Genomic DNA, 26,809 nt, shown 5'->3' with positions numbered 1-26,809 from the left:
CCACACCAGCATTTATTAACAGCAGCTTAGGCTTAGCTCAGGCTGGATGACATTTTTCCATTTCTCATTCTTTCCTCATGTATTCATTCTTATTTTGGGACAAAACTTTCCAACTTTGGTTCATATGCTAGGGTGAATGTCTTAGGGAGATCTGAGCAATAGCCAGCAAGTTGGGTTTGAGTCATCGAAAGAAGTAAAACCTAGGTACTTATTTCATGCATTTTCTTCTGCTTTGAGAGGTCACTTGATGCACGAGAAGAGCTGGATAGCAAACAGGTAAAGTCTAAAAACTGTTTTCTTGGATAAATTGGAAGTAATTTGGGAGGCATGTAAACAGCTGGAGAAGATAGATCAGGTTGTGGGGATGCTATGGGGTGGCTGGGCGACATCCCTGCCCGCTCTGGGCTGTCACATCCAGGGCACGGGATGGCCTGGTGTGCCTCACACTTTTTACAGGTGCTGGCTTTGCAAACGTGAGCTCACTGGCATGGCCACTGCCGCCTTCCCAGCTTTACCTGGTCTGACTTGGTTGCTGGGTTTGCTTCCACGCAGTGGGACCACTGCCACAGCACAGTGTGAGCATCCTTCTGCATCCCGAAACCTCCCATGGGTCTCCCCAGGGATGGTCCAAATTCGCCCCTGGGTGAGCATCACGTGGGCCGTGCCATGCCATTCTGTCTTAGCAATAACCCGAGGAATGAAGACCAGCCGGACTAGTTACTCATTCTAGATAAGAGGCTCTTTTGTGCTGCAGAAATACCAATATCACGTGAAAATCTCCCTGCTGCCATGGTTACCAGCTGCCGTTACAGCCGCCGGCAAGATGGGGCTCGTAGCATTGACAGGGCTTCTGGGTCTCCCTTTTGCTAGGGGAAACTACAGCCATAAAACCAGTATTATGCCCCAAAAAGGAGGGGAGATGTTTGTGAGGGCTGCGTGACCCTCCCCATGGTGAGCTGGCCACATCTGGTGTTACGATGCTCAGAGCTGCTTGTGTGCAGCATCACTGCCCTGTCACTGGGCATTAGGCTCCACGTTTTCTAAATTTCTCACCAGTAACCTGAAATATAATTTTCAGAGTGAGAAAATGGTGCTGCAGCCTGGGCGGGCAGAGATCGGCTTTGCCCTGTTTCCTGTTTTTCTGGTGTTTAGGAAAGACTTGACCTCTTGGCACTCTTGCTTTTTATACCAAGCACTTCTCATTAAACTGCTTTCCTGAGCACTAATTAGGGTGGTTTGCCTTTTGTAAATTAGCCTGATACGATCTATGTCTCTTGGCAGACACCCTCCAGAGCAGGAACCCAGGTCTTTGTGTTTGATCACTGTTTATTTTGCAAATCTCCCCAGTTATACTGTTCTTGGCTGCCTTCTAGAAATTGCTGGCAGGTGGAGGTTAATGGGAGGGAAATGGGGCTTGCCTGCCTGGAGAAATAGGAGAGTTTTTGGCACTACAGTGCCCTTAAGGCTGACTTTTGAGGTTGATGGGGTGGTGTGGGCACTCAGGAGAGTTTTACTCTGAGCTCCTTCCCATCCCTTCTCAGCACCCTTGCATGGTGTGTGGTGGAAAAGCAGGCCTGCAAGGAAAGGCACTGCCCCAGCCAACGTTTTAACAGGTGATGGAAAAAAAATCCAAGGCACTTATTCTGTGCAATTAAACCACTTTCTACTATAGCCAATGCTCAGAGCAGCAGTCCCAAGTGACCCCAAACCCAACTAAATCTGGGGAGGGAGAAAGTCCACCTGTCTGCTGATGCTACCAAATAGGTTGTGTCAGCAATTTAGCTGAGACCAATGGTGCTCAGGAGGGGATGGACTTTAATCGGCTCTCATTTTCTTAATGCCCTGGCAGATGGGAGTGGAGGGGACATTGCTTTCTCTGCCTCCAGTCAGGGACAGGGCAGAGCTGTCAGAGGTTTGCACAGACTGAGAAATTCAGTGGTAAAGGCGACACTGGGTGTGGAAAGCCATCCCCTGCCTTCACTCGCAGGGAGGCTGGCAGCAAGTGGAGCATCCCTGGGGGGTCCTGCTACCCTGGATCTGCATCCACTGCTGGGACCCTTCTGGGAGCAGGCACCTTTACAGACCATCTTTACAAAAGCATTTACTGGTCCTTAACAAGTGAAGAGGAGGACTGCTGGGGGGCTTCACCCTGAGATTTGGATGGAGCTGACAAAGCGCTTTATGAAAGGGCAATGATTTTCCTGTGCCAGTGTGGCACCATGTGTGGAAAAGCGTGGTGAAGCATCCCACCCCAGATTGCTGCTGCCAGCATCAGCCACGCCAGCACAGCCACCGCTTGCTCCCAGGGTGACAGGAGTCCCCACGGGCCGTGCCCAGAGCTCAGCACCCTTCCCGGGCCGTGTCCAGCCATGCACACCCTGTGCGCACTGGCGGGACTGTCGGTGCAGGGCTGGAGCAAGGGGAGCAGCCAGAGGAGCGGGATGCAGGCTGCGGAGAGCATCCCTGCCCGCGGCAAGGAGGGCGAGCGCCACGGCCACAGCGGGTATTTCTGCCAACCCAGGGGTGTCGTGGGGAGACCGGTGCATGGAGGAGGATGCTTCCAAGAAGTGTGCCCAGGACCAGGGTTGGCCTGGCTGGGCCCCCAGGTGAGAGCAGTGGGGTGGAGCTGGGGGCGAACGACGTGGAGGCTACTTCAAAAGCAAAGGCTGGGCATGAAAACTAGAAAAATGCCTCTGGATTGGAGTTGTTTTCATGAAAGGTGCCTGGATGTTTGCACACAGGCTCTGTATTTCTTCTGCCACTGTTTCTGAGGGGGTTAATTAAGCAGCACTTTTTGTCTGGTGGGATGAAGGTAGCTGAATAGGCACTGTGAGCACCAGGGACCCTCGGTCCCACCTTGTTTGGGATGCCGTCCCGGCCATGCCTCAGTTCCACCTTGCATACAATTTCTCTCTCCATCTTTATTTTTCACCCGACGCCTCTCTAGGATCCCCAAATGGACCTGAAAGCCCAGGAAAGTTTGCATGAAAAAAGCAGTAAGCTGGCAGTTACTCTGTGTCAGTCTGCATAAACCCTCCTGCCTGCGCTGCTGAATTTTTCTTAATGTCTCCTTATTTTTCCAGCTGTAATTGATTGCTCAATGGATCTACTGGCAGAGAGGACTTGGGGTCATCCTTTACATCCCACACATCTCTAAGGCATATGCATAAAAATATGGGTGTAGGTCTGCTCCTCTTTGTAAAGACTAGTTAAATCAGCTCACGCTGTGCCAGGCGCAGGCGGCAGAGCCAAAGCGGGTGGCTGTTTAATATTCACTGGGAGCAGACGTGAAAGTTTTCTTTTCTAAAATAGCTTTGCACAGCACCGTGCTGCTCCATTTTCCCTAAACCTTAGCAGGAGGCTGGAACTTAACATTTCCTTTGATTGTCTCCCCAACTTCCACCAACTAAGCCAAGAAGCAGAACACACTCATTGAGTGTAAAACCTGCTTTAAGGATAGATCCTGACACTTTATTTGCAGTTTTCAATTCTGTAGTCTGCTGCAGACAGAATGATGTCTTTGAAACACCAACACAGGAACAAGAAATTATACTTTCATGTTGAAACAGCATGAATTTTTGTGGTAGTTGTAATTATGTGTTAAGATTTAAGAGGAAAAAATAGTTTTCCCTTTAAAATTTTGGCAGATAGATTCAAAGATCTCTTTGGCAACTCTTCCTATTAATTGAGCTTTGGTCCCAGTTAAGTCCACAATAATTAAATCACCATGAAATACATTTCCGTAAGTTAAACTAGAAAGACCTCAGCCTTTTTCCTTGTTAAGTGGGAAGCCGCAATAGTACGGGGTGGGCTGGCATGCTGCAGCTCAGAGCAGATAACAGCAGGGAAGACATCACCCAGGACATCACCCACCCATGGAGGCAGTGGGAACACCCCCACAGTGCTGGGAAAATGTGGGGTGGGATGGAAATGGGGTCCTGGGCACGGCTGAGCGGCACATCCTCAGGCTGTGGTCAAGGGGCTCTGCTGGTGCCCACCTGGCTGCTGGCGGAGGCACCGCTGCTGCATCGCCCGGGCAAACGTAGGGACATCCATTATATATAACAGGTGTCAATAATGCATGGGAGGGTAATGTTTCTGTCCTGCTGGAGGGCTTTTGGTGTCAAAGCTGCTGAACAGTGGTGGTACAGCGTCCTGTACATGCTGGTGCTGAGACATGGTGGGACAAGCAGAGCAGCTGGAGCGTGCCCACTGGACATCCATGGGATACGTGAAAATCTGCAGGTGACCCGGAGTGCGCTGGGGACCCATGCTGGGCTGGTCTCACAGTGGGATTTTGCAGACAGTTCGATACTGAGCAGTCAAAGCCGGTTAGCGGGAAGGCTATTTAACTCCATCAGAGAATATCCCACCTCGTTTGCATATTCATCTCTTTGTTGGATGCAGCTTTTGTGTTGCAGTCGGGATGCAACTGAGTCTGTCTCATGGATTTCCTTTAACTGGAGCATTTACTTTATCACCACAGGGGTATTTCGCTCTTCCCTGGAGAGGCTCTTACTGATTTACCTGTGCCCATGCCTAAACTAGCTGGGTATTACTAGTGAGCCCTGCATTCCTCCAGCCTCGCTGGCACAGCACAGCTGCTGACATCAGCTCCAAAGCTCTATTCCCTAAATTATTCTGAATTACTGCTTTTGCTTAATTTCTTCTCCAAAGTCAAGCATGCTTTGGAGAGTACTAAAAATAAATGGTTTTGCTGAGAACGGGATGCATTTTTTTAAAGAAGATCACTCCTATCACTTGTGCCTGTGGCTGCCTTTGCACACCCTGTTACCGGTGTCACCCAGGCAGGGTGAGGGGCTCGGTGGCACCACAGGGACTTGGCTTCAAGGAGAAAAAGAGCAGCGGAAGTAGCAAAACTCTGGAATAAAAAAATCTCAATGACCCATCTGCAGGTTCTGTCTTCATAGACTGTTTTCACTAAAAATAATTGCAGAAAGCACCCAGGGTCCGGAGCAGGAGGTCCCAAGGATGCCTCATAAGCAAGGTGGTCTCCTGCCAGACGAGGAGCTCTGAGACCTCCTGCTTGGGATACAATGATCTTTCCAGTACTGTTTTAATTTTTATGTGCTGTATAAAAGGTCCTGGATAGAATTTACTTGGTATCAAGCTGCTCCCTTACTGGGTCCGCTCAAGCCAGCATGGGCATCCCTCAGCCAACCAGACAGTTTTAGCCTTGGCCGGGACACCTCGTGTTTATTCTTAGCTTTGTTTCTAAGAAGTGCTTTATGAGCAGGAGCCCGTATTGGTTAATGCCATGAAACATTAATGCCTTAGCAGGTGAGCTGCCGTCCTCCCGCGGAGCAGCTCCCAGCAGCCGGCATGGTGCAGGGGATCCCGGCTGTGCTTTGCTCAGGGGAGGCAGGAGCATGAAAGCCAAGTGGTACCTGAAGCCAGCTGAAAAATATGATGAAGAGAAAAGGTAGGTAAAAGGGAGACATGGAGGCTGCGGCTTGGGTTAGGTGACTCTGCAACACAGTCAAAGGTAGAAAATCCGGAGGGGTGGAAGAGCATCCCATCTGATGGCTGTTACACCAGGCACTGCACTCCCCTGACTGTGTGCAGAGTAGAGTTTTTCTTTGAAAAAGATGTCACTTTTATAATTTCCTCTATACAAAGGAGATTTGCATGGGAGGGACACAGGCAGAGCTGAGCCGTGGGGTGCAGCAGCTCCCAGCCAGACCAGCTCCTCAGTTCTGGACCAGCCCCACGCTGCCCTGGGCAGCTGCCTCCCACCCCAGCAGCCCAAACCCAGCCTAACCAGCTGTGGGGTTTGGCCAGGGGGCTGAGCCGAGCAGCTGCAGAGCCCCCACCACCATCCAAAGCTGCTGCCGAGACCGGCAGCATCCCAGTGTGTTGGATTTAGGCAGCAGTCCTTGCAACACCCCTCGCCAGCTCCTGCTCTCCACCCAGCTCAACACAACGCTATCGGAGGGATCGGAGCCTCCGGGTTAAATTAGCTCAGTTGGTGAGCTTTAAAACGAGTATTAAATTTCTCAGGAGCATGCTAAGACTTAATTAAAACTCCTATCTTTGTGTGAAATGTAGGAATGCAGGGGGTTTGTTCCTGCTTTGGTAAGCGTTTCATGTCAGTTTGGTAAGCCATGCCTCAGCAATGCCGAGAAATCCCCTCACCTCCTCAAGGAGGAGCAAAATTAGAGTAATGAGCTGGGTTATAATTAATTGTGCTCTGGGGACACGTTCTCACGATGTCTGGCGCTTCTGGTGAGAATTTTCTACAGAGAGCATCCCAACATACAAGAGGCTTCAGGTATGCTCCTGGCTGCATTCCTGGACTAGGTTATCGGATTGCTCAAAGGGAGGGGAGGGAGAATTAAATTTTTGCTGAGATTTGGGGGATTTTTTTAGCCATCTTACAGATGTAGGTTAAACATTTGCTTGGAGCATAACAAATGCCTCATGCAAAAGGCCCCGCTCAACTATGTGTTTTGATCGCTGGAGCTTCCCTTCATCCAAGTAAAAGCCGAATTAACCTGCCTGACTTGACAGCATCGCTTTTCGGCTATGGAAAAGGCTGGGCTAAAAGCAAAGAGCTAAAGCCACGCCGAGGTCACTGCCCTCCGGCAGTGCGCCCCACGGCGCACTGGTGCCATCGGCGGGGGGCAGCCGTGTTTTAGCGCTGACGGTCATCGATCTATCGAGCCTTCCCGCTACCTGCTGGGTGCTGGCAGGAGGGTGCCATGGACAGCCAGCCCCACCACTCGCTGCCTTTTCTCTGCCTGCCTGCAAAGCAGCGTTTCTAAAAATACCTTCAGCGATGTCGTCAGCCGGTGCTTGCTCAGGTCATGGAGACGTGACAGCCAAGGAAAGGAAAACCAGGCTGAGATAATCCCAGCCAGCGCAGGTGAATCCCTGCAGAGACGGGGGTAGGAGCAGGGTACCCGCTGCCTGCAGCCCCCGACCCATCTGACAGCAAATGAGCATTCCCTGGGATTTACAGCATTCCCTTGAGCTAAATAGCATTGCGGCCAAGGGACACAGAGCCTGGCCACCAGTGTGTATTCATGCATCCAGCCCTAAATAACCCCAATTCTGGATCCCTGGGGATCCTGACCCTGGTGTGCTGGGGCTGCTGAAAATCAGCTCCACGGTTTCGGGAGTAGGGGTTTAATGCTCACAAGTGATTATTGGTATATGACTGTTGGCACAAACCCCTCATCTCAAATTTTGCTCCATCTTTATTCATTAAGTTATTTTTCTAAATGGGGGAATTCACACATATGTTTGGTTAATTTAGACTTATTTGATGTAATTGATACAACTTACATGCATTGCATAATTGCAATGCCATTAAGAACCTGAAGCATTCAAAAGCAAGGAAATTACTTACCAGTTAAAGTCATTTACATAAACGTTTATTTTACCCTTACAGCTCCTAAATTAAGTCAGTGATGATATGGTATTACAATTGCTATCAGAAAGCAGAAAGTAACTTTATGTGTGTCAATACTATCACCAAACCAGACAAAGAAGCTGCCAAGATACTATTAATAGGATATTTATGCAAGTCAGCACAACTGCTTAGGGCGTCTACAGGCACATATATGTATATGTGTGTGTGCACAGGCACACACACACATATCCATCCACACTGAGGGCTCCGTGCTGGGAATGCCAATAAACCTCGGCTGAAGCAAATGGGAGGTGCTGCTTTGCAGAGGCTGGGAGGTTTTTGTTGGTTTTTCTGCCGGGCTGGCTGCGGGGGGAGGCAGCCGCAGCACAGAGGGGGAGGCAGCTGCTGGGACAGGACGGCATTTGCTTCTCAGGGATGAGGTGCTGTGCTAGGGGCGGATGGCATGCGGACATGGAGGTGACCCTTCCCAGCCCTCTTTCCATGGGGTGGGTGGCTGGAGAAGCTTGTTGTGTCCCCTTCTGGTGACACCCCATCACCCCCCATCCATGGGGCTGGCTCATGGCATGGGATGGGGCAGCCTGTCCTGGGGCGTCTCTGAGGATGCCCAAGAAGGAGATGAAAGGACAAATCCAAATTCTGCCCCAAACCTGGCCAGAGTGAGCGAAAGGCTGTGACTGACGTGGGAGGTGAAGGGCCCCTGGCCTGGGGGGAGCACACCCCACCAGCGAGCAGAGCCTTCTCCTTCCCAGCCCTGCAGGGCTGGCACCAAACCTGCATCTCCCAAGGGATTGTCACCCCTTCATTCCCAAATCCCCCAGGACCCGTGTACCCCACGGGTCAGCCCGACATCAGGCATGCGGACGTGAGCCATCAGCATGGGGCGCCTGCCGCCGCCATGGATGCCAAATGAAGTTTTGTTGTGGGAAATATCCAGTACTGCCGGTTAATTCCCATGAGCAAGTCATGAGTAACTTGTGTCACCCAAACCAACCATTAACATAATGATTGTATATGCTATATAGACGGGTAGATACAAATCACCCCCTAAAAATGCGTATAAATCATATTTAAAGCAGAACCTTTTATTGCCTTTCTGACACCGGGACCTTTGGAGAGATCTTGGGGCACGTTGTGCTGTTTTCTTCACGCCTGAGGGTTACAAACCGGTTGCTTTCCAGGTGAAATCTGGGTCCCTGAGGCCCCAGTGAGCCTGGGGTGCCAGTTGGTATGGGTGTGGGGGGGGCATGGTGGAGGGTGAGGGCACAGTTTGTCACCTCTGGTCCTCAGCATACAGGTCACTGGCATTGTGGTGGCCTTTTTGTTGATGCTGGTGGCCCTGTCCCCATTATCTCCCCAGAGAAGAGCACTGCAGGCATGCTGGGCTTTGGTGTTGGAGGAGAAGGGCAGGAGCTTCCTAACAAGCCATGCAGAGAGGGGTGCACGGGCGGGATGGGGGTACGACGTGGGTTCCCAAAGGGCACCAGGGTGGGAAGGATCAGGAACACACCGGAGGTACCTGGGACATATCCACAGTACCACGGACAAACTAGGAGCCCCCCAGGGCTCTGACAAAGCGGGGTCAGGGGAGCACAGGGGGACCGGGACGCCCCAGGAAGGGCCAGGGCGACACCAGGGCTCCCCCGAGCTCCCCAGGGCTCCGGCAAGAGGGACTGTGAGTGCACCGGGGCCGCACCGGGAGCTCCCCGGGGCCCTTTCACCCGCCCAGAGCCCCCTGCCCGCCGGGGCCGCCGCCGCCCGGTGCGGGGGTGGGGGGCGAACTCCGCCTCCGCCGCCCGTCGGGGGGTTTCGGGGGTTTCCATGGCAACGAGAGCGGGGCGGAGCTCAGCGTTTCCGTTACCGAAGTGCCCGCGAGGGCGGGGACGGGCACGGGGCCGGGGCTGGCGCCGGCTGCCCCGCCGCTGCCACGGCCCCGCGCCCGGTGAGTGGTCCCGCGGGGGCGGTACCGGCACCACCGGCGGTGGGGGAGCAGGGCTGGACCGGACTGGACCGGGATTCCCTTTGTCTGAGGGGCGCCCGGCTCGGAGCACCCGGCACGGCGGCGAGAGCACGGTTCCCCGTTAGCCTGCAGCGGGCGGCGCCGCTGGGATCGGGACCGGCACCGAGATCGGCAGCGGCACCGGCGGGGCGTTACGGGCCTCCGCGCACCGGCACCGGGAGGGGTGCGGGGCGGGGCCGCGCCTCCTGCGCGCCGGGACCGGCACCAGGACCGGGACCGGATCCGCCCCGCTCACCCGGAGCCGTCCCCTCCGGGGCCGCCGGCGCCACCGCGGCCGCCGGTTGGGAGAACAAGGGCCCCCGCGGCGGGGGGGGCGGCACCCGGGACTCCGCTGGCCCTACTCCCGCTGAGGCGCCCCCGAACCCGGAGATGCACGGCGGGGCCCGCCCGGCTCCGGCCAGCGGGCGGGGGCTGCGGGGTGCCCGGCCCGAGCAGGGCGCTGCCCCGGGCTGCGCGCGGTCCGGGACTTAATAAGTAAATAACCCCCAACTCGCAGTTAGGAGGAGCCTGGAAAGGCTTCAGGAATGAGTAAATTAATTACAGACACGGTTTATGTCACATCCGCCGGGAGCACGGAGGGAGCCCAGGGCGTTCGGTGCCCCGACCCCAGAACTGAAATCGGGATTGATGCAACTTTCCACAGGATTCGGGTGTTGAGGACGGTGTTGCCATCGCGCTTTGCTCCAGCACGTTCCCCTGGGCTTTTTCAGCTGGACACCGAGGTGGGCTGAGATGTCTGTCCTTGCGCTTCTCTGCAGAGGTGTCGTTGCGCTCAGAATTGCTGTGCCATGATCACATCCCACAAAACCTGGGATCTGGGATCTGTGCCCTCCGTGAAAGCCACCTGGAAGACTAAGGACCTTCCCGCGGACGGTGAGTACGCACAGTGGCTCGTCCTTTTCCCTTGGGGCTCAGCCTGCTGCGCTCACGCCCTTGCTCACGCTTGGGGAAGGAGAGGCTGGGAACAGGCCAGCCCGCATTTTTCACATTTCTTTCTGGATGAAGCTCAGGATTTGAGAAACTGGGACTCAGAAGCAGGCAGAGAGCAGCAGGCAGCCAGGAGGGTGAGCAGAAGGGGCTGCCTCCATCTCCCTCCTGGCCCTTCAGGGCTCGAAGCTTAGGGAGAAAGGTTAAAATTTAACATGTAAGAAAGAAAACAGCGTTACGCATGGCGGGGAAGACGCGGGGCCCCCGCTTCTCCCCGGCCCCGTTCCTTGGAAGGGCTCCTTATCTCTCCCCGCTCCACAGACCCTGTAGGTGAGTTTGAGTTTTTCTCTGCAGCGGCTGAGCTGTTTTGCAGGCGGGCGGGCAGCTGCTTGCCCCAACCTGCAGCTGTTTGTCGGGAACCAGCCCTTCTCATCTCCCTCGCCAGTGGTGCCAGATGGGTTTCAGCAAAAGGGGAGGCTGAATGCCCCCGTTTGGGCTTTTTTTGCGGTGGGTTTCAGGGTTCACCATTCCTGTGTGCTGGCAGCTGCTTATCCAAGTGCTGCTTCTTCCCTGGCATTCATGCCAGCCCAGCCAAACGCTGGTGGGCATCAACGCCTGCGAAAACGGGGTTTTTCAGCGCTTCCTCTGCCCGGCGGCTGCTGCTGCTCGTGCCAGGATGAGGAACTCATTGCCTTTTATCCGGGCATCTGCCAGCACTTTGGAAACACTGGATTTTCACAGTGCACGCGAAATGTTATGGCTAATTACAGGCTGGGAAGAAGTCCAGAGCGAGGGACTGACTTTGTGAGGGCACATCTCCTTCCAGATGCTGCTTCTGCCTCTGCCCCAAGTGCCTCCAGATGATTTTAGGGGAAAAAACTGCTATAGTGGGATTTTATTTGTGGGTTGTTGATATTTTTCCTGCCTGCTAGAGAAGTCATTTGGCTGCCCATGGTGGTGGCAGCGCTTGTGGTGGGTGGATGGGGAGGGATCACAGCGTCCCCGAGCAGGTCCCATTGGGACTTAGCCCTCGCTAGCTGCTTTTCCTGTAGCAGAGGAGGACACAGCCACAGGGAATAGCTCATCAAGATGCTGTTTTCCTTCCATGCAGCTCAAAACTGCTTCCCTGGCTGCTTTCAGGTTTGGCTGCATGACAAATAAAGGAAATATTTGGGGGCAGTGGAGGGAGGTGACACCGGTAAGGTCCGTCTGTCCGGTTTCGGTGATGCAAGGCGGCTTTGGCAGCTTTTCTGAGAAGGATCGTGGGCAGCAGAGCGGCTTGGTGAGGAGCAGGGGCAGGATGTCCCCAGTGCGTGAATGAATCTGGTCTTGCAGCGGACAGACAGATGCTACACCCAGAATTTTCATTATTAGTTGTTGGCAACCAGTCTCCGCCCCCTGAAGGGCTAATTTTTCTAATTAACATAATTAACATTTTTAATGAAACTCATGCACCGTCTCCGCCACACCGGTGCAGTGGTGGCCGCGGGGAGGAGGAGGAGGTGGGTTTGCTGAGCAAGGCTGAAGGCTGTGTCCATCCTGGGGTCTCAGGTTGATCTGGTGACGCTTTTCGCTGTCTCAGGCCACGGGCAGGACACGCTCATCACCGGGAGCAGAGCAGGCGCTTCTCCTCACATTCCTCTGCTGCCTGCGTTGGTTCACCGTAAAATCCTCGGCGTGAGCTGGTCAGACGCTGCCAACCCCCACGGGCTCTGCCGGGCTCTCCAGGTGAGGAGCACTGAGCCATCCGCGGCTCGGGTGGTGAGGGCGTTTTTGGGGTGGTGGGAGGATGCCCCACACCCTGCCGGTCCCATCCAAACTGGTATTCTCTGATTCTGGGATCCCTTGGTGGGAGCTGGTGGGTCCCCCCTGTCACTACAGCCGGTTTCCACCTCGATCCCAGCACTGCGTGCCTCGAGCAGAGCTGCTGCCTGGGTGGGGAGGGGAAGTTGCAAGGCATCAAAAAATGCCAGGGAACAGCCCAGAATAATATTTTCTGGGTCACTTCTGGGTCATGTTGGCAGGGGAGCTCAAGGCAGAAGTGTGATAAGAAAATGCAGCACTGTGAGATGGTGTTTGCCAGTAGGATGGAGGAGGAGGAGGAAGGTTACCATGGCCCGGGACAGAGTCAGGACATCATGTACTGGTGTTGCTGGCACCAGTTCATTCTGGGCTTTGGGCAAATTATTTAAATTCCTCTTCTTTGAAAGAAGGAAAACATCTTCTTATCTCACACCAACCTTGATGAATTGCCTCTGGCAAAACCCTCCCGGAGTCTCAACTGTAGAGGCACCGCAGACACACAGCTTCTCCAGGAGGATGCTGCCACCACCTCCTTCCAAATTCTTCTCAGAAATATTTGGCATGTACCAAGTAGTCACCCCTCTGCCAGGGTGAGACACATTTCCCTGGCACCGCTGGCCTGCGGGACGATGCCACAGGCTCTGAGATAAGACAAGTAAGAAAAGGCACTTTGGAGCTGGGCAGGGAGCAATTCTGTGAGCTGGGCTGATCAGCAGCTCAGATTTCCAAAAGCATCTATACCATAGCACTTTTTTAAATGGTGATTAAAAAAAAAAAAAATTTAAAAAAAGGCAGGGTGGGTTTTTCTTGTTGTTTTTTGTTGTTGCTTGTTTTGGTTTGGGTTTTTTTTTTTTCCCCACAAGCCAGTGATATCATAGATGCAGAAAATTGGGACTTTTTCTATATTCCTTTCCCTCCTTGCAGATTTCTTCTCTGTTTTCTTCAGAGGTCTGTTTCATCTCATGGGCATGGCATTACCTGAGCCACAGGTCACCAGTGAGCAACTTCCCATTCAACCCCACGTGCAAGCCAGAGTCTTTTTTTTTAAGACCATAAAGAGAAAAATAGATAATATTCAATATAACTGCATGACCAAGCAGAGGGAAGGAATTGTTTGCAGGGGGAACTAAAAGCACTACAATAAGTTAATCGCAGCAGCTTCCCAACACCGAAATCCCTCGCAGGGAGGGTTTCCCTGGGTCCTGCTGTCCTCTGTGACCTCCTCCCCGCTTGCTCCTCCTGCCCACCCTGGGGACGTGCCAGCTGCCAGCACTGTGTCCACCACAATGTGCATGGTCGCTGCATCTCAGCTCTCCCTCCTGTTTCTTCTGGTGGACACAGGCCCTGCGGGACACGGCGGGAGAGCGGCGGGACGAGAACTGGCACCCGACCCCGGCCACGGAGGAGCCGCTGACGTCCCCCCGCGAGCGGGCAGCTGCCACCCCGGTGCCAGCAGCCTCCACCATGAACCTGGAGAACGCAGGTAAGGGGGAGCCGGGATGTGGCAGCGGGTGCTCGGGAGGAGGGATGAGCACCCAGTACCTGCCTGTGGGTGCCAGTCAGACCTCTCCTCTTTTGGGTGCACATAGGCTGTGTTCACTGGGTGGGGATAGGTCTCGGTAGAGATGAAACACCAGCCAGCTGTCGAGTGATGCCAGGCAACCGATAAATTATTTAATTGGGTGAACAGAGCAGGTGAGTGCCAGCAAACCCACCACTCTCTCCTCCCTCTTAAGGAAAATGTAACATTTGTGGAAATGCTTGCAGTGTGTATGGCTGCGCCAGAGCAGCTGAATCCCCCTGGTTTCCCCTCTTTCTCCATCAGGACCAAATATCCTGGACTTTTTGGGACGCATCCTGGGAGCGGCGTCCCTGGCTGTGTCCCTGAGCAGCTCCCAGTGTGGGGCAGCTGGTGGGAAGGGGCAGGGATGCTGGAAGGATTCTCCATGGCAATGGTAACGGGGCAGAGCTGTGGAAACACCTGCCTTTCCAAATGAATTTCAAAGGATTTTGTAAAACGGGAGGGTCGGTGTGCTGTGCCTGCCGTGCTCAGACCCCACATCACCACGTCTGCCAGTGGTAGATATAACTCAGGCCCAGCCGGCACCTCCTCTCCCAAGGATGCTCTTGCAGGAGGAAGGTTTTAGGGCAAGGATGAGCACATTATCCATGTGGGATCACCCCTGCCCAGCAGTCTGACTTGCAGCCGGTGCTGTGGCTTTGAACTCAGCTCTGTCTTCAGTCCCAGCCTGGGATTAGTGTGGGTGATGTGTGCAGACATGCGGTGTTTCTGCAGGAGCCCTGGTGCCTCCTGTAATCCTGTTTTATTCCTGCACGCTGCCCAGGGGGTGAGAGCTGGTGTGTCAGTTTTAGAAGTTTGGAGTGGGTTTTGTGTGGGTTGGATTTAAACGGAACCTCACAGTCCCCTGCCTGAGCTAGGCTGAGCTTTTGGCGTGAAAAGAAAGAAAAGCTGGTGCCTCTTGACACGGTTTCAGGGTATCCAGCCCAAGGCAGGAAGACAAAATGTGGCCATCGCTTCTGCAGACATTGCCGGATAAGTCCCATGACACACAGTGAACAACAGAGCTGTGGGTTGGTCTCAGCATTTCGTTTTTTTGCCCGCTCTGCTGGCTTTTAAATTCCTTTTAAAGGTAGAAAGTCTGATTCACAGACAAAAAAAAAAGTTGCCTCTTGTATTCAGGACGTTTCCCATAAAGCAGGCAGCATCCGCCTGCAGGCAGCGAAGCGATTCCCAGCATCACCTCCTGCCTTTAAAACCTGAGGTTTCTGGTGGCAGCGGATGAAATCCACGGCAGGCAGGGAAGGGCGCCGGGCAGCCGGGATCCTGGCCGCCGGTTCGTCCGCCACGGCGCCTCATCCCCACACTGGGAATGAGTCAGGCCAGCTCATTTCTTCTTGGGAACAACCAACTTATTTAGGGATTCATTTGGTAGGCTCTGATGTATGGCGAGGTTGGCTTCTGTCAGCACTGGTGGCTCTATTAACAAGCAGAAAACGATGCTTAAAATAATAATAGGAAGGTTAGAAAGCCAAACGCACAAGGATTAGGCAATATGGCCATTCAGGGTACCTATATAATTTTAATTTGGTTTCCATTATATTTGTGTGTAATGATGCAGTCTTTAATAACATGATCATGTACTGCTTTCGACCGGCACCTGCTCATTCAGAAAAAAGGATGTTGGGATGAATCAGAGCGCTGTTCTGAAGGCGGTTGTTATCTGAGTGAGGCAGCAGCATCTCAGTGTGTGATGGGGCTGGGTCACGGCGCGGTGGTGCGGGCTGGTGCTCTGTGTTACAGCCTGGGATGCTCTGCTGGCATCAGCGGATCCCTTCGGCTGCCACCCCCAGCCTGGGGGCTCACCCAGCCAGACCCCCATCTGTAGCCTGGCCGGCCACAGTTGGCACCGTGATGCTTGGCATGGACCTCCCCGCACACCACTGCTCTTTGGGGGGCTTCTGCAAGTCCCACAGTCTCATCTCCATCGCAGCCCCTGAGGATTTTTCCCGTGGCTGCCATCCCGTTCTGCAGCAAGGTGGCTGGATCCTGACCAGCTCCGTCTTTGCTCCCACTGCAGGAGGGAGGCTCTGCACTGGGAAACGCACCAGCCTGCCCGTGGCCCGGCCCTTCCCGGTGATCCAGAAGGTGATGGCCTCCATGGCACACCTGCAGGAGGAGAAGCTGCGGCTGCAGGAGGAGCTGCTGGGGCTGCGGGAGCAGCTCGCTGCCCGGGAGAACAACGAGCTCTCCCGCTCTCTCCAGCTGCAAGGCCAGGTATGGGGTGACAGGGGAACATGAGGGGGTCCAGCGGAGTCTCCAGCTTCAGGCTGCGGCTTGGCTGGAGCACCATGGCTTGTAGTTAGCGAGGAGAATGCTTGGAAGGAGTGTAGCACTTCCATCATGGAGCATCTTCTCTGCTCAGGTGCATAGGTTTGAGCTGGGAGCCAGGTGCTTCTGAGCACTGTGGCCATCCCACTGGCTTCAGCTGTGCCTCTGTGGGGATGCTTACAGCCCCCCAGTGACACCAGGATAATGCTGGCAAGGGCACGTGGATGTGACGTGGCTGGGAGGGCTTTGCCATTGGGGTTGGAGCCTGGCAGCAATTGTCCATCCTCCCAGCACAGGGCTGCTGCAGCAGGATAAGCTCGTTAGACCGACCCAGCAGATTCATTTTAGTGACTTTCAAGAGTCAGGATGTGGAAAGTGAATGAGAAGGCACAGAGTTGTCCACCAAAGGGGAGAGTGTTTTGGCCAACATGACCAGAAACCCCCAAAAACCATCTCCTGTGCTGGTACAGCCACATCCTCAGTACAAGGAACCTGAGTCGTCCCAGTGAGATTGGAATTCCGGGCGCTCATAAAGGGATTTGCATGTGGCTGTTGTGGAAGCTGCTACAGTCAGGTTCTGCTTGTTCCACGGGTGTCAAAAAGGTGGAGGTAATTGTCCTGCATTTGGTTGGCATAGTCTGTGTGACACAAGCGTGAGTGTCGGCAGGATCCGGCCCTGCGCCGGTCAGTTCGGCGGTGAGCACAGCCAACACCGGCCGGAGCCAGCACCGACCCAAACTTCCAAAGCTCAGGGATGGCAGGGCCACGGCTTGAGCCGGATCCGGCTGCCAAGGAGTCCCTGTCACCTCTGGAGAGCAGGATGCGACCAGGGATGCCTGAGCAGGTAGGGGCTGGAGGTGCTCGGGCATTTTTGGGTGCCGCTGGCACAGGCAGCGGTGGGCAGGCTGTGGCATGTGTGTTGGCCGGTTGGGGTGGTGACTTCCCTGTAACATGCCTTGACTCTGTCTTCTTGGTCCCTCCCCTCTTTTAAAAATGCTTTTATAAAGTATCTTAATCTTCCTTACTGAACATGGAAATGGGATTTTCTCATTTAAGCACGAGGCTGGTGCACTCAGTGCACACTCAGTGCACACTCAGCCCCCCGGCCGGGGCAGGGGAGCCCCACTTCAAGGGAGGGGGGGTTCCCAACTCTGGCAGGGACCAGCCACCTTGCCCAGCCCATGGCTGTAAGCACATGGAGCTTAACTGGGGAACCCCCGGCCGTGCCCCCCGAGTGCGCAGGGCACACAGGAGGTGCTGCCGCCGCGCTGCCTTCCCCATGCGGGCGTGGCTTAATAGCTTATTGTCGTTAATTACAGCACCATGTCAGCACATCTGCATTTGGTATTAATCAGCACTTCCGAAATTATGGTCCACAGCAGCCTGGTTGCTTAGAGAAAGGCAGTTATTGGGATGGGGCAATAGGCTGCCGTGTCCGGGTGAGGGGTTTGGCGACGCGGTGGCTTCCTGGGTATCTGGGGGGTGGCAGTGGAACTCGCAGCTGGGTCTGGCTCTCTCCAGGGTTAGTTTTGGAAAGATGGTGATGCTCACCCAGCAGCTATCCGTTTTTGGGCATGGGGCTGAGGCACGCAGCAGGTGGGCAAACCCAATAAAAACACAACCTATGAGACCGCTGGCCTTGCCAAGCACTTGCTGCTGCTATCAATTTGAATAACTGTGGTGGTTTTGGGACACTCTCACTGGTCCCTGCACAAAAAAATTGGAGTATTTGTGAAATCCACCTGGTTTTGCAGGGAGGGCAGCCTGGTCCCTGTGGAGTGGGTAGATGCCTGGATGGGGTGGCTGGGGAGCATCCTTCATTCAGACTCGGACTCATGGACTTCTTGAAGAGTTCCTGCTTCCTCTTTCTCCCAAAATAAATTTCCTAGAAAGAAAAATATAGAAGGCAAAGCCACGCTGTGTTGCAAGGGCAGGATGAGGTACTTCTGGCTCTTTAAACACAATTATGGATAGGTTTGTTTTTTTCCTTCTCCAAAGACGATGCTATGTTTTTTTTAATAATGGTTTCTGCTAGTGCTCAACATGGACAAATTATACCTGTGGTCAAACAAGGTCAAAGCAAGCCTTTCATTAACGCTTGTTTTAATCAGCTCATGTGAATCAGGTCCTCAGAGCGAGGTGGAAGATTAAGGTGTAATGAAGGTGCAAGCCAGACTGGACGTCAGTGGCTGGGTGGCACCGCGGGGTCTCCTCCGAAAGCTGCTGAGGTGCCTCCTGGTTAACCCCGCCTGTGTTGACAGGTTGAAACTCTGAAGGCGAAGCTGCTGGAGCAGGCGCAGGAGATCAGCCGGCTGCGCTCGGAGCTGGTGAGCTGCCACCGGGCTCGGGCTGAGCCTCCCTTGCCCCAAGGGACACCAGAGCTGTGGGTCTCCAAGGAGGAAGGGGGCACATGGGGGCATGTAGGAGGATTAAAATCTCCCCAGGGCCACAGTTCAAACCCTGTGAGCCAAAAGAGATGTGGAGGGACAAGGGTTTGGGGGATTTTCTGTGCAATGCAGTGTCATGACCAGTGGCCCTGGGGTGCAGACGGCAAAGGCTCCGCAGCACTGGCACCCTGCAGTGGGGAGTGAAAGCTCCTTTGGGGGCTGGAGCTTCTCAGGGGCAGCGCCAAGGGGGCTCCCTGAGCACAGTGAGGGCTCCCCGATACAGCAGATTAGAGGCTCCCTGACACAGCAGACTGAGGGATCCCCAATACAGCAGACTGGGGGGTCCTTGGGCACAGTGGGGCCTCCCTGACATGGTAGGCTGAGGGGCTCCCCGGGGTGCAGCAGGCGGGGGGTCCCCGGGGTGCAGCAGGCGGGGGGTCCCCGGGGTGCAGCAGGCGGGGGTCCCCGGGGTGCAGCAGGCGGGGTCCCCGGGGTGCAGCAAGCTGCCATCCCCTGCCGTCAGCAGGGCGGCACAGACGTGGAGAAGCACCGGGACCTGCTGGCAGCCGAGAACGAGCGCTTGCGGCAGGAGATGAAGGCGTGCGAGGGGGAGCTGCGGGAGCTGCGGCAGCAGCAGCAGGCGCCCTGCCGGGACTGCGTCCACCTCCAGGTGAGTTGCCAGTGGTGGCAGCGGTAGCAGCAGGGTGACAGGTACCCATGAGTGACACAGTCTTTGCTGTGCTGTTTTGGGGCCAGGAGAACGCGGGGCTGCAGGAGCGGCTGTCCCAGCTGCAGCGGGAGGCGGAGGAGACACGGGCCAAGCTGGCAGAGCTGGACCTGGAGGTGCAGCAGAAGACGAACCGCTTGGCCGAGGTGGAGCTGCGGCTCAAGGACTCCCTGGCCGAGAGAGCCGAGGAGGAGGAGCGGCTCAGCCGGCGGCTGCGGGACAGCCAGGAGACCATCGCCAGCCTCAAGTCCCAGCCCCAGCAGATAAAGGTGATCACCACAGGGCTCTCCATCTATCCTGGCTGGGCAAAGGGAGCTGGGCTGGGTGCCCAGTGGGGCCCAGTGGGTGCCCTGCAAGTGCCACTTGTCCCTCTGCCCTGAGCACAGCGCAGCACCATGATTTTGAGAGTCAGCAGCCCCCAGGCCAACACCAGCTCTATCTGAGGCCCTTTGCGGGCTGCTTCCCCTGTATTCCTCATCTCTGGGTGCTTTTCTCCCCAGTACATCATCAAGACAGTAGAGGTGGAGTCGGCCAAGGCGAAGCAAGCCCTGTGCGAGAGCCAGTCCCGAAACCAGTACCTGCAGGAGCAGGTGGGGATGCAGAGACAGGTGCTGAAGGAGATGGAGCAGCAGCTGCGGAGCTCCCAAAAGACAGCGGCTCAGCTCCGAGCTCAGGTCTGAGCACAATGGGTGCAAATCAAAAATCACCCTGCCTGGCTCTACTGCGATGCTCGCCAGGTGATGTGGTGCAGTAATGGGTGGTCAACGGCTTGGTATCACCCGCTTGCTCCTCTCCCAGATCATGATGTACGAGACTGAGCTGGAGCGAGCCCACGGGCAGATGCTGGAGGAGATGCAGGCGATGGAGGAAGAGAAGAACCACGCCATCGAAGAGGCGTTTTCCCGTGCCCAGGTGGAGATGAAGGCAGTGCACGAAAACCTGGCAGGTGAGGAGGCCGTGGGGATCTTGCAGGATCACCTGGCTGGTGTCGGGGGGTCATGCCACCTGCCCCTCACCCCACCTCACACCTGCAGGTGTCCGGACCAACCTGCTGACGCTGCAGCCAGCACTGCGCACCCTCACCCACGACTACAACAGCCTCAAGCGCCAGGTCCGCGACTTCCCCCTGCTCCTCCAGGAGACCCTGCGGAGCGCCAGGGCTGAGGTAAGACCCTCGGGACCCCCACGCTGGCTCCCCCCCATGCAGGGTGGGGATGTTGGGGGTGTCACTGAACTGCTGGTCTCCTTCCCCTGCCCTAGATCGGCCAGGCCATCGAGGAGGTGCACAGCACCAACCGGGAGCTGCTGCGCAAGTACAGGCGGGAGCTACAGCTCCGCAAGAAGTGTCACAATGAGCTGGTGCGGCTGAAAGGTGCGTGAGGAGGGTGGAAGCTCACGTCATGGGAGAGTATGTCCCAGGGGGGTGCAGGAAGGACAGGGGAGCATCACCCCCCTGCACCCCAGCATCTTGGGTGGCTTGGGTGCTCCACATCCCCATAAGATGGGGTGCAGTGTTCAGCCCAGCCGGTGTTTGATGGTGACCGGGGGAGTGGCAGCAGGATGTGCCAGGACTAACGTGATCCCTGTGTCCCCTCCTCCAAGGAAACATCCGTGTTTTTGGGCGAGTTCGCCCCATCACAAAGGAGGATGGTGAAGGACCAGAGGCAACCAACGCGGTCACCTTTGACGCCGATGATGATGCTGTCCTGCACCTCCTGCACAAGGGAAAGCAGGTGTCCTTCGAGCTGGATAAGGTCTTCCCCCCACAAGCATCCCAGGAGGAGGTGGGTGCTGCTGTCCACGCTGCTGGTGTGAGGGGGACACACAGCCACCTTCTTCTGACACTCCTCAATCCCCCCCAGGTGTTTCAGGAGGTTCAAGCCCTGGTCACCTCCTGCATCGACGGCTACAACGTCTGCATCTTCGCCTATGGGCAGACAGGGGCAGGAAAAACCTACACAATGGAGGTGACTTTGCCTGGATTTGCTTCTGTCTTCTTTGGCTTCCCATCCCGTGGTGCCCAGTCTCGGCACCCTCCCTAAGCCAGGCCGGGGGCCAGCTCGGACCCAGCACGCACCAGTGATGGTCACTGCTGCTGCCATGGGGTTCCTCCACAACACTCCCTGGCTTTGCTCCTGCTTGAAAAAATGCAGAATACATTTTTTTCCCCTCCCGTTTCTCACCCCAATTTGTCAGGGAACAGCCGCAAACCCCGGAATCAACCAGCGGGCCCTGCAGCTCCTCTTCTCCGAGGTGCGGAGCAAAGCGGCCGACTGGGACTACGCCATCAGTGTCAGCGCCGCCGAGATTTACAACGAGGCTCTCAGGTACGGGGAGGAGGACAAAGCTTCCTGGGGGGTGAGCAATGCTGCTGGGGAGCTGGCATCGGTGGGCATCACCCCACACTGCTCTTCTCCCTATCCCACCAGCCCTGCCTTGGCTGCACAGCTTCTTCCCACGGCCTTGGATGCTGGATTTGGCCATGCAGGATTCATTTTTAATTTTCGGTGTTGCACACCACCCTTTTAAAGCATCTCCCTTGAGTTCCATTACTTACACAGGCTCCCAACCCTGCCACTGCTCCCGCTTCCCTCGTCCCTGATGCAGCATCCCCCTTTCCTCCCTTCACAGACGTTATATTTGGAAATTGTTAACTGGGATCTGGGAGCATTAGAAATATTTTCCTCCCCTGCCCAGCTACAGGCAGGAGGGGCAGGGAGGAGGGTGGGAGCGCATCTGTCTGGATGATGGGGACTGGGAATGGCAAGAAAGAGCAGGGATGGGAGCGTAGTCTGGGTTGGATGGTAGCAGGCACGTGGACAGCCAGAGAGCCAAGGTCTATAATTAGGATGTGCAGGATCCCCAAGGGTCAGGGCTGCTCTGGCAGCCTCAGCACGCTGCCCTGAGCTCCGGTGGGGATGCCGTGCTGGGGATGCCGTGCTGGGCGGGAGCTGGTGCCCATCATCCCCCTGGAGTGGCGATGGTGACGGGTACCCCTTTGCCCAGGGACTTGCTGGGGAAGGAGCCGCAGGAGAAGCTGGAGATCAAGCTGTGCCCCGATGGCAGCGGGCAGCTCTACGTGCCTGGGCTGACCGAGTTCAGGGTGCAGAGCGTGGAGGACATCAACAAGGTGAGGGGAGATAGGGGCGGGAGCAGGGGGCTGTGATGAATTGGGGGAGGGTTGTCTGATGCATGACCCTGTGGATTTGGGAGTATTTCTGAAGCACTGGGGAGCGACAGACCAAAATAGGTCCCTGGGTGCAATGTGACGGTCACTGCCCCATGGGGTGAGCCACAGGGGTTTAAAAATAAAAGCATGGGGCCTGGGCGGCTCCCAGGGGATTAGCAGGATGCCGGCTGTCACTGCAGTGCCCTGCCCATCAGCCTCTGCCTTCAGTGTGTCACCCAGCCTGAGACCTGACAGCAGCCGTCACCCTGATGGACCAGGCACCTTGTGGGGGGCTGTTACTTGGGCCATGTCCCTGGGGTTCTCCATATCATGGAGGGGTTGTGGTGGATTTGGGGCAAGCTGGTCTCACCCCACCACCTCGCTGTGCTCCCCACCAGGTCTTTGAGTTCGGCTACGTCAACCGGGCAACAGAGTGCACCAACCTGAACGAGCACAGCTCCCGCTCCCATGCCCTCCTCATCATCACTGTCCGTGGCCTCGACCGCAGCACGGGGCTCCGCACCACAGGTAGGTGCCACACAGCAGGTCTGGGCCGCAGCATCCCCGAGGTGCTGGGACTGGGCGCTGATGCCAGCGGGGGTCTGGCTGTGTGTCCCCCCAGGGAAGCTGAACCTCGTAGACCTGGCAGGCTCGGAGCGGGTCGGGCGGTCGGGCGCAGAGGGCAGCCGGCTCCGTGAGGCACAGCACATCAACAAGTCCCTCTCGGCGCTGGGGGACGTCATTTACGCCCTGCGCTCCCGGCAGGGCCACGTGCCCTTCCGCAACTCCAAGCTGACTTACCTGCTGCAGGACTCACTCAGTGGTGACAGCAAGACCCTCATGATGGTGCAGGTAGGCACTGGGCAGCCGCTCACCGTCAGCATCCCAGCGGCTGGTCAGCGTGGTTTTTGGGGTCCCTTGCTGTGCTGGGGCAGGCGGGAGGGATGCTGCAGGCAGGAGCAGGGCTGAGACCAGAGGACATGGAGTCATCCTCTAGTCTGCAACAGCGATGCCAGGGGCAGCTCTGTCCCCATCTCTGCACCCCAGATGAGGCCGAGGAATGGAAAATTCCCTTAGAGGTCCGTGATCCCACCCACACCTGCACATGGATTCTGTCCCTGTGGGCAAGGCGTCTTTGCATGTTGGCATCTCCCCATCCCCCTTTCTTGCTGGGAGGATTTTATGCTCTGGCAGCTCCTCCATCCCTGCCCTATGACCCCCACATGCCTGTACAGAGCCCCTGTCACCTGCTGCAGCTTTTCCCTGCTGTCCCTCACGCCAGGGCAGTTGGTGACAGCGGATCCAGCTGGCTCAGACGCTGGCCTTGATACAGATGGACGAGGCTATCCTGGGACCAGTGGGTTAATAATAGTATCTCACCGCCCAGCACCAGCATGTTTGCCAGGGTGGGGGGAGTCCTGGGGGGGTGTGCAGGCAGCTGGCAGGGTGACTTTCTGCCTGACCACAGGTCTCTCCTGCTGAGAAAAACACCAGCGAGACGCTGTGCTCCCTGAAGTTTGCCGAGAGGGTTCGCTCCGTGGAGCTGGGACCTGTCTCCCGCAAGGCTGAGCTGGTGTCCTGGCCCAGCCAGGAGCACCTTGAGGTAACCAAGGTGCCCTTCCTCTTCACCCCAGGGGATCCCCTGTTTTGTCCCCACACATGGTCCCCAGAGCTGTTTGCTGTTGGGTGTTCCCCGGGAGCCGCCTCCACCGGGGACCATCACTTAGCAGGACAGGGGCTGTCTCCAGGCAGCAGTGTGTGGCTGTTGCTGCCACCTTGGCTTTTCCAAGCCCGGTTTTGCAGCAGCCTCACCGTACCTCAGAGTGTATTGGGACATCGCTGCCCGGGCAGGCGTGATCTGTCTGTGAGCCCAGCCCCATTCTTTCACGCTGGGGACTGGCCGGGGCTGACTCCGGGGCTGTCCTCTGTCTCCCCACAGGGTGACTCACCAGGGACCACGGCATCCCCTGGCCGGGGCCACACGTCCTCCAGCCCGGGGCAGCTCTCCGGCCGCTCCGCCTCCATCCGCAGGAAGCTCCAGACCTCAGGTGGGTGTTGGGGCACTGTGGCCCTGCTCTGCACCCTGGGTATCCAGCTGGGGTCCCTCCATCGCAGGAGTCTCCCACCACCAGACTCAGCCCAGCCAGATGCTGGCAGGAGCTAGCTGATTTGCAATCATCTCATTAACTGATGTCTAATTAGCTATTGGGAGCCTGATTAGTACTTCCCCAAGAGCACCCTATTGCTAAGCTGCTGCCAGTGGCTCAGGGTGCTGTGGGGCAGGGAGGTGGGGAAGTGACTCTGCAGGGTAGCGGCAGTGCCCCAGGGCTGAACCTCTTTCCCCTTCGATTTCAGCCTGAATTAGGGGCAGCCGTGGCTGCCAGGTGAGTGTCTGCGGCGGGAGCCGGTGGAGGGCTCTGCTTCAGCCCCGCTTCCCAGGCAGGGGTGCCGGGCTGTGCCGCTCACGGGGATGCTTATGGGATGCTTGAAGTACCAACACCCACTGAAATGCCACAGGCTGGGGCTGCAATGGCTGTGTCCGTGATCAATGTGTGTCTCTCCCCAGGGAAGCTGAGGCCGGTCCCTGTGTGACGAGTGCCAGCACCAGCCACAAACCTGCTGCTGGACCCGGCCCCTCACGGTGCTGCGGAGAGCCGGCTGCTGGCAGACACAAAGGCTTGGGTGCCCTTGGCCACCAGGACCCACAACCAGAGGGTGATGGCACCTCTCACCACGGGCAGGGGTCTCCCAGCAGCCAAACCCCCAGCTCAGGGTGGGGGACAGTGGTGCTGGGCAGGGATCTGCCCCCTCAGATGCTCAGCTCTGTGATTTTTTATTTTTGCTGGAGGGATGTTTTAGGCAGAGCAGGGAGCTGCTGGGTGCTCCCTTATTGCTCCAGCTTTGTTTTTACAACAGTAGCCGTATCTGGCTGGAGGGGGCTTGGAGCCAGGTGAGCTCCCTCAGACATCTTCACTACCCCACAGGGCCCGCCTGGCTGCAGCTCCCCTAAGCCTACATGCAGGCAGCTGCCCGGTGGCTTTCAGAGCAGTGCTTCCTCTATTTTAAGCCAGAAAAAAATCCCAGCATCTCCTTTCCCTATAGGTTTCTCAAGCCCTGTTGTTGCATGAAGGCACCTGGTGCCATGCATGAGCTGAGCTGCCATTCGTGGTGGTGCCAGTGCTGCCAGGGCCCCATGTTGGCTGCCCCTCTTGCCTGGCACCAGGATGAATGTTTCAGTCTTGAATGAAGCTGTTGTAAAGTTATTTACCAGTTGTCTTGTCCAGAGAGATCACAGTGTGGTCAAGATGAAATTGTTTGAAATATTTATGCCCTGTTTACATGGTCTTGGAAGGGAAAAGGAACAACAACAACAAAAAAATGAAACCTCCAGCCCAATAGCCTGTTGGCTTATGTATCAGGACAGTGGCTGCTGGGGGGGGGGGGGGCAGGTTGGAGAAGACCACACTTTCCCCCTGAGCACTCATGGGTACATGTCCTCCTGCTGCAAGTACCTGACTGGATGCACTGATAGCTCCTTCCCACCACAGGCTGCTCATCTCACTCTTCCACAGCATATTCTCTTTAAGAGAGGAAAAAAAAAAAAAAAAGGGAAAAAATAAATTTAGCCTTTTGTAAGAGTAGATGTTTCTATGTATTTTAATAATTAAAATAAAATCCTGTTTTGTAACAAAACTTATTTTAAGTAAACTCTTAAAGCCAGTCCTCCTGTGCTGCTGTTATTTTCTTGCGGCAGGTTGGAGCCCCATTTGAAGCAGGTACTCCCTCCATCCCTCCCACTCATGTAGCATCTCCCACATGGTGGGAAAAGCCCATTAAATCCCTTCTCTGGCACACCCCACCCCCCTCCCCGCAGCTATTGGGCCCTCTTAATTAGCAGATGGAGTTGTTAAACTATAAGTAAATCTCAGTACTGTGGTGTCTTGCTCCCTCTTGGCCTCTTGCTGTGTGAGACACAAGAGCCATGGAGCAGGATAGGATGCTCCCCTTTGTTCCTGAAACTCAACTGTGTTTGGATGAAGCTTTAGATTTGCTGCTGGCCCCATTACACACACCTGAAACAACCTCTTACATTCCCAACTACCAGTGCCCAGCTCAAGAGCTCACAGCAAACCACACAGACAAAGCCTTGCATGCCCATGTGCCACTAAAGTGAGATCTGCATCTGGCCAGGGAGAGGATAAGCCACAAACGATGACACTGCTTTTTGGGCTGGGAACTCCCCAGCAGAGTGAAACCTCCCCCAGGGTTTCAGCAGGCCAGCTGATTGAGTGCTGGCTCCCTGTCCTGCTCATCGTCTCCCCATTTTGCTCACTGCATCCACTTACTCACCGCAGCCTCCAGCAGGACAGGTGAGAACAACCAGATTCCCTGTGGGACACGCAGGGAACAGCACCCTGCTTTCCCTGGACACTCCCAGCCACGAGCTGCGCCAAGATGAAGAATACTTCAAGACATTCAGGCATTTAACACAGCTTTTTTTTAAAAAAAGAGTTACAAATCTTTTAATAAAAT

At 55.8% G+C, this 26,809-nt stretch overlaps 1 protein-coding gene across 4 annotated transcripts; it reads left to right on the top strand.

The window, feature by feature from the left end:
* The first annotated feature begins 245 nt into the window (after window positions 1–245).
* On the top strand, window positions 246–25,996 carry KIFC3 (kinesin family member C3). 4 transcript variants are annotated; one of them, XM_082062464.1, is made up of 21 exons: window positions 246–276; window positions 10,172–10,286; window positions 11,923–12,068; window positions 13,485–13,626; window positions 15,743–15,939; window positions 18,255–18,320; window positions 18,907–19,050; window positions 19,137–19,376; window positions 19,608–19,781; window positions 19,906–20,053; window positions 20,142–20,272; window positions 20,368–20,479; window positions 20,710–20,891; window positions 20,970–21,074; window positions 21,304–21,434; window positions 22,114–22,237; window positions 22,675–22,804; window positions 22,899–23,128; window positions 23,745–23,879; window positions 24,216–24,324; window positions 24,843–25,996. In XM_082062464.1, the coding sequence occupies exons 2-21, from the start codon at window positions 10,202–10,204 to the stop codon at window positions 24,866–24,868; spliced, it is 2,757 nt and encodes a 918-aa protein (XP_081918590.1). In that variant the 5' UTR covers window positions 246–276; window positions 10,172–10,201; the 3' UTR covers window positions 24,869–25,996. The 4 variants fall into 4 exon arrangements, with proteins under 4 accessions (XP_081918590.1, XP_081918587.1, XP_081918588.1 ...); XM_082062461.1 differs by having other exon boundaries at window positions 18,904–19,050; XM_082062462.1 differs by lacking the exon at window positions 246–276 and adding an exon at window positions 5,349–5,443 and having other exon boundaries at window positions 18,904–19,050.
* Window positions 25,997–26,809: the final 813 nt, after the last annotated feature.

This window comes from Streptopelia decaocto, assembly GCF_964273445.1.
Source record: "Streptopelia decaocto genome assembly, chromosome: 11".
Taxonomy (NCBI): Eukaryota; Metazoa; Chordata; class Aves; order Columbiformes; family Columbidae; genus Streptopelia; species Streptopelia decaocto.
The sequence above is the reverse complement of the archived record's forward strand: the minus strand, read 5'-3'. Positions and strand labels throughout refer to the sequence as shown.

Bases quoted from the DNA above. Each gene is read 5' to 3' on its own strand.
- KIFC3 (XM_082062461.1), top strand. From the start codon at position 10,202: ATGATCACATCCCACAAAACCTGGGATCTGGGATCTGTGCCCTCCGTG. The intron at 20,054-20,141 runs GTGAGGAGGCCG...TCACACCTGCAG, and splicing joins AGTGCACGAAAACCTGGCAG to GTGTCCGGACCAACCTGCTG. The intron at 22,805-22,898 runs GTAGGTGCCACA...GTGTCCCCCCAG, and splicing joins CACGGGGCTCCGCACCACAG to GGAAGCTGAACCTCGTAGAC.